This window comes from Vanacampus margaritifer, chromosome 1 (assembly GCF_051991255.1).
Source record: "Vanacampus margaritifer isolate UIUO_Vmar chromosome 1, RoL_Vmar_1.0, whole genome shotgun sequence".
In the NCBI taxonomy this organism is placed as follows: domain Eukaryota; kingdom Metazoa; phylum Chordata; class Actinopteri; order Syngnathiformes; family Syngnathidae; genus Vanacampus; species Vanacampus margaritifer.
Window position 1 is genome coordinate 56,987,072 of NC_135432.1, and position 7,055 is coordinate 56,994,126.

At 37.9% G+C, this 7,055-nt stretch overlaps 1 protein-coding gene across 2 annotated transcripts; it reads right to left on the bottom strand.

The window, feature by feature from the left end:
• Positions 1 to 630: 630 nt before the first annotated feature.
• On the bottom strand, positions 631 to 5,722 carry LOC144043016 (palmitoyltransferase ZDHHC22-like). Of its 2 annotated transcripts, none has more exons than XM_077556199.1 (3): positions 5,366 to 5,713; positions 3,674 to 4,231; positions 631 to 3,131 (listed from the first exon to the last, which is right to left on the bottom strand). In XM_077556199.1, the coding sequence occupies exons 2-3, from the start codon at positions 4,227 to 4,229 to the stop codon at positions 2,860 to 2,862; spliced, it is 828 nt and encodes a 275-aa protein (XP_077412325.1). In that variant the 5' UTR covers positions 4,230 to 4,231; positions 5,366 to 5,713; the 3' UTR covers positions 631 to 2,859. The 2 variants fall into 2 exon arrangements, with proteins under 2 accessions (XP_077412325.1, XP_077412333.1); XM_077556207.1 differs by having other exon boundaries at positions 632 to 3,131; positions 5,656 to 5,722.
• Positions 5,723 to 7,055: the final 1,333 nt, after the last annotated feature.

Sequence of the window (7,055 nt, forward strand, 5' to 3'; positions counted from 1 at the left end):
ACAAATGCTCAGAGCTCAGGCAATAACCAATCACGGCTCAGCTTGTGAACGTCAGCATTGGCTACTATGTAAAGTGAAATTTGAGCTACTCATGTTGCAATAGAAAAATGTGGTCGGAGAATAAAATACAGTCAACCTCTTGAACATCATTTGTTCTTTGATGTTAATTAACCTGCAATTGTTTTCGGTTTGTAAATACCTTTTTCCCATGAGAAGTACACTGAAATGGAAATAGAGGTTACATTATTCATTTGAATTTATTTTAAGGTCATGATTTCAGTAACATTTGGTGTTAATTGTTATGTAAAGTACAAAAAGTAAATGGGTAGCATTGTCATGGATCTGGGGGGGGGGGGGGGCGTTCTCCTACAATTAAATAATTTGGAAAGACATCTGTGGTACAGTAGCGTGGCGTTGGCCTTTTAGGACAAACAGTACAAATTTCAATTTGCATAGAATGACACACATCCCTGCAACCTCTTGTGTACTTGTTAAGTTGCATTGTCTATAAATGCATGTGAGTTTCATTTCTTAATATTTTTTTTAAGGTTTAATAGTTTGACACAATTTGCATCCCCTTGTCCTTTTTCATGTGTAGACTACTGGCAGTTTGCAAAAAAAAATCCAACTTGTAAAAAAAAATATTAATTTCTTACCTTTTTAAATATTATTTATTTTTAGATTTTATTCTTGTAAAAAAAAATAATAAATTGCAAAACATTGACAGTTACCTTAGAAATATGGTATCAATTCCTTAAAAATTAGAACAAGGTTCAATTGTGTTCAGTGAAGTTGTGAACCCTTCAAATTGTGTTTACTTTGTTTCTGTTACTGCCATATTTGTTCATGCTGTTTTTTACTCTTGTTTTTATGTAACAAGATCATTGTTCATATTATAGCTGAAAAGTAATGACATATCAGATCTTGCACTTTAGTTCTCAGAATATCGCTTATATGCTTGATTTTTTTTTTTTTTTATGTAAAAATGAATGGTTAACTGTGCCTTTTGAACATGTGTGTGCTTGTTAGAGCTTGAATTTGTGTTCATCCTGCCATAGCTCCCCAAACAGTAAACAATCTGATAATGGGAAGCCATAAGGTACATGGATGAGTTTAATGGCAGGTTGTAATACTGTACAGTATTTTAGTTTTATTTTGGCAACACTTGTACAGTCAACAGTAATAAGACGGTGACGTAAATAAATCTGCCCTGTTTTTAGCAAACAAAATGTACCTTTTTGTGAAGCGTGCCTCTTGTGCAAAAGTCACCTACCTTGATGAATTCTCATAAAAATTCATTTGAAAAATCATTTATTTCTCTGTCCTTTATTCCGCACTTAAAAAAGAAACTATCCACTGTGAATAATTGAAATTGAACCTATTACCTTGTACTGTATCACCTGAGTGCTTTTAAATGAAGACAACATTATAGCACTTGGGATTTACGTGTATAGCAACAATAGATAAAATATCTTTATAAGAATTAAAATATGTAATGAAATCTAAAACATCTGTTACAATGCTAAAAACTCCAAACAGTAGCTGCATTATAACAGTGGAAAGTCCTATGCATGACCCCATTATTAGCATTAGCAGTATACAGCAATTGCTTCATCTGTGGGGCCATTGTGTACAAAGCACGTAATATAGGACATGATGTTATGGCACATTGTGAGTAATACCCTGATAACTACACTGTGTTACCCATCACCTCCCAGGCTGTCACATTCTGAAGAGCAGACATTATGTTTATGCTTGAGGGTCACTATTGCCTGCTAGCCCTTAACACCGAATGTAAGAATTGTAAAAATACATTTCCTGAATGGTCATTACTCTCTGTGTGGAGGAGCATTCAAGTCGCATTCTAGTTGTGAGATTAATTATATATATATATATATATATATAAAGCAAAGCAACAAATGTTTATGACCTAAATATTTTTTTAAATAAACGTTTCGTAAAAGAGAAATGTACACTCCTATTATGCTCACTGTATATGGCTCCTCTCCTTGAAGGAATGTGCCGAAAGATAAATTGAAGTCATGACGAAGCAAATGCAATAAAATCCAACCAAAATGTGCCTTAAAAGTCGAACAAAACTTGGAATTGACTGAGAAACCATCACACGAGACGTCAGCAAATCTGTTTTGATTTTTTTTGCTATGCATAAGAGTATTAATTAAAGACTGATTAAGTACGCTAAATAGTTGTTTACATAAATAGCATGTAGCTGTAGCATGGCCTATTTTTTACTTTGTATACTAACATCCTATTTTCCCCAACCAGCCATGTTGAGCGTAGGTTTTTGCTATTTGTAGGAATAGGAGCCCTGCCACGAATAGTAGTCTATGAGTACGCAAAAAAAAGGGTTATAATTGTCTATTAATTCCACAAGATGGCGGTAAAGCCTTATTTTTCTCTAAATGGAGCTCAATTACTTAAACATAAAGCAATTCAGAACTACAAACATTACGCGGTCCCGCTACCTTATCTTCAAATGGTAAATAGTTTAAATGTATCTTAGTTTTATTATTCAATTGTTAATGTATTTTTATTACTTCTATATTAAATCGTTTTTGGTTTTAAAATGAGAATAGCACAATCGATTCTGGGACACTTGTCAATTTGTTCAGCAACAAAAGTATTTTTCCCACAGGAAATAGTAAACCTTCTGTTTCAGGGTCAAACTGTGACACCATAAAACTTTTCAAATTCTGCTTTTGTGCAATTTTAGATGCAGAGATTTTGCAAAAGACCCGTTGTTTTTTGTATGTATACGATTCACCCTACAGAGCATTTATACGAAGTGTGGTTTGTGTGACCTATTGGAAGCTGCTGATAAATAAATAAGATGAATGCTCAGTCTCGCTTGAGTGCCTCCTCAGAGCACATCTGGGCTGTGTGCACAGGCACAATGAGGCCCAGCGCCCAGTTGGTGCCAAACACATCCATGAGGTTGCTTTTCCAGGGGCTGCGGTTCTCCACGGGCTGCCCCCTCTGCATCTGACACCAGGTCTGGCCCCGGGCCACCAGCAGCACCTGCTGGCAACAGAAGCCTGCGCACACCAGCCCGATGCCCAGCCACACATACAGCATCAGCACCAGGAACAGCTGCAGGCCGGAGATTGTTCCTGGATGGAAGGTTAGGGATTACATCATATATTATCATGGAGTTGATTTGATTCGATTTAACTCATTCACTGCCATTGACGGCTATAGACGTCAAAAATTTATTTGAACTATTTCTATTAGTTTCACATTTCACATTTTTTTCAAAAGTATGAAAACCTAGATTTTTGTATTGTACATTTAAAACAGATGTAAAATTTGTGTTTAATCATGAGTTAACTATTGAGGTCATGCGATTAATTACAATTAAAAAAATTAATTGTCTGATTCCCCCTAATTTTTAATCATCTTTTTTTCTTTTTTTTTAATTAGGGGAATCAGGCGATTTTTAATTGTAATTATTCACATGACTTCACTAGTTAACTCACGATTAATCACACATTTTATATCTGTTCTAAATGTACAATACATGTTTTCTAGGTTTTCATACTCTTGTTAACAAAAGTGGAAAAAAATGTGGAACCGATAGAAACAGTTCAAATGAATTTTTGACGTCTATAGCCGTCAATGGCAGTGAATGAGTTAATAAACATAGAAAACTCACCTGTGAAGAAGTAACCAGTGGAGAGGGGCAGAAGGGTCAGGAAGGTCAGCGGGTTCTCAAAAGATATGGAATACTCCACTGTGAGGAAGGCCACACCAAGAACCAACGAGTACAAGCAAGTGCACGAGGTGTAGATGCAAAACATGATAAAGTAGCGCATGTTTTTGTTGCCGATACAATTCCCCGTGAAGAAGCAATGGTGATCCCGTTTGAGTATAACTTTCTTGCATAGTTTGCAAAAGTGGCGACCATTCAGTAGGTAGTGCGCGTCCACTTTGTCCGAGCAGTGCGGCGAACACACCGGGACCGCCGTCTCGTTGGCGCTAGCTGCGGGATACAGGATAGTCATCGTGTAATTCCCGAGGGCGTTGAACATCAGGAAAAGGAAGATGACGGTGTGGAGAGTTGTGGACCCTCCTGGCGACGTTCCGGGGCTGGGGAAGATTGTTGGCATGAAGAAGCCAAAGTGCAGGATGAAGGTGGCCACTGTCGCCGTGAAAAAGTATGCAGGGGCCACGGCATTGAGGAGCCTCAGTTTGAGCATCCGGGTGAACATGCCTGTGTGGAAGACACGCGACAAGTAACCATACTAATTATCACCAGCAGTGATAAAGAGTTAGCATGTTTCTCCCACATTCCAAACTAGTTAAAAAAAAGAGGTGTGAATGCGTTTTCCCTAAAACCTTGCATTTTTGGTTAACTTAATTGTTCTTAAAGTCAACCCAAATATTCTAATATTGCCTTTGTGGAATATGAATAAAGCGACAAAATTCACCACAGGGGGCGGCCATTTTGCTACTTTCTGTTGACTGAAAATGACATCACAAATGCTCAGAGCTCAGGCAATAACCAATCACGGCTCAGCTTGTGAACGTCACATGACCAAACTCAGAAAAGTGAGCCATGACTGGTCACTCATTAGTGACAGAACACAGCGTGTTCTGATTTGTGTATTAGGGGCGTAACTCAATTTTAAAATGACTACAACCTTTAATTTCAAACATTTGCCTTTCATTTGGAAAATAACATTATGTTAACAGCGTAAATCGGAAACACATTCGATTTTAAACATGGAAAAGTGGGACATGATCTCTGTTGTAAATTGTCAGGTTTTTTTTTTGCTCATATTTGTTAATGTTGAAATTAAACATTCAAAGTGCAGCATTATTTGGATTGTGGTTTCTTAATAAGGTGCTTTGAAAGGGACGTTTAATATGTAAGCAAGTGTATTTATGTTTAAAAATAAGACAGCTTCCAAAGGCTGATTTTGAACATGACATTTTCTTTAATGTTATTAACTTCTATAAAAGTGGGTCGATGTTGAGAACGGACAATGGAAAAACTTGATACAAAATGAGAGAGAGAGAGAGAAATAGAAAGAATCAATATGGTGAGACAACAAACAAAGAACAAATGAGGGCAGAATAAACATTTATTGGTACTCATCTAGATGACTTCTTTATACGCACAACTTTCCAACAAAATCCTTTATTTATCATTTTACAAAACTTAAATTTGACGAGAGAGAGAGAGAGAGAGAGAGAGAGAGAGAGAGAGAGAGAGAGAGAGAGAGAGAGAGTCAAGTTTCCTGCAAGAGAAAACTCATTTGACCAAATTAGGTTCCCTGGACCCTTAGGGGCCAAGAGTGGACCAAAAATACCTCGCCCTCTGCACGGTGCTCTGCTAACCTACAATTGAATAGCGTTCGCGTGGAAGATGACAGCTATGCCCGTGATTCAGAGACTCGACGTGGAACACGGGGATGACCCACACGATGCCCTCCTCAACCGCCACCTCTCCCACGTACTGCCACACACACACTCACACCCATTCCACACAGTCAGAGACAGTCAAGACAGAGATAGACTTCACCTATGAATTATTAAAACATTGTAATGATGTCATAAATGTGATTTTTGCGTGGACAACAAAGCACGATAATGATGGTGGTGATGATGATGATGAAGAGACGAGAATTGTACCTGCAGCCGTGGGGGAGCTGTCCTTTTCAGCACCGCGGAGCTTACTCAAGTGCAGCGAAGCCTCACAGAGCTTTTTATTTACTCGTTGGTAAGTTTACGCCTACCTCCATCGCCTCCTGCTGGCGGGGATGCCTTGGTTTCACTCCTCATTTATTTTTCCCATTTTTCCCCTTCCACATTAGGGTGTCTATTCTAATATCTAAATACGGTGCATATGTTACACACATTTTTTACACCTCATCTCTGAGTAGCCGGTCCAAACTCGTTTAAAAATAAACACAAATTTGGCCCTAATAGCACCAAGTGTCCATCTATTATTTGTATTCGCTCTGAAAGTGCGATGCAGAGTATTTTCCAGTAGATAGCACTGCAGCCTCTGTTAAGAGTTATAATAATGTTCAAAAGAATAATTTGTCTGTGTGTGTGTGTGTGTGTGTGTGCGTGTGTGTGCGTGTGTGTGTGTGTGTGTGCGTGTGTGTGTGTGTGTGTGTGTGTGTGTGGCATGCTGAGCTACTTTGTGTTTGTGTTTACGTCATGGCAGTGCTGCACATGCAATTAGGGTAAGAATATTCAAGACACATTTATGATGTAGTGCAACCATATACTGTGCCTAAAGATATATATCCAGTCAATTAAAACTGATCAATGAATATCTAGATTATGTAAATATTTTAAATACTGCTCTTAAAGACTGCAATCGTATTTTGCAGGTATTGACAATTAAAAACATCCGGGCATTTCTGATATTTCCGCAATGCAATGCTCGTTTTCACGGTATTGCTTGTGCCTGTGACTAACATACAAACCACTGAAACCAGTCAAACAACATTTAATTACATTTTGACATAAAAAATAATCCTGACAATTCAAATTACAACGGTCTGAAGTCCAACACATTTCAATTAGAGTGTCCTCTCACCGAGGATAAAATGCATTCGAGGAAAGTGGGAAATCAGAATTATTAACCTTTAGCGTTCGAGGCACAAGACATATGTTCACGTGACACAATTGGAATGACTGCGTTAACCAGAACAACAATTTATCAGAGCCATCTTTGTTGTTAACATTTGTCTCGAACGCTGCCTTTGAGGGACACTCCGACTAGGATAAATCCGACTTCAAACCCTCCTCGAATGCAGCCGTCATAAAACCGTCATTTGACTTGTGACGTAAAACCACCAGTTTTAATCTTTAAAAACAACACATGGAAGGTGTTTTTGCAATAATTCTTGTAGCATTATAAAATTTAGTATTCAGTCAGTTCACACAATGTTCTCAGAACTAATACAATACGCTTGAGCCAAGGCATGATTTTAAAAATGTGTTATTGTTTTTTGTTTTGCTCATTGTGCTAAGTTATCAGCACGGGCAGTTAAATACAAATATTTGTACATTGTAAC

Coding starts and splice junctions, on each gene's coding strand:
- LOC144043016 (XM_077556199.1), bottom strand. CDS start 4,229: ATGTTCACCCGGATGCTCAAACTGAGGCTCCTCAATGCCGTGGCCCCT. Junction 3,132..3,673: donor CACTGGTTACTTCTTCACAG/GTGAGTTTTCTA, acceptor CCTTCCATCCAG/GAACAATCTCCGGCCTGCAG.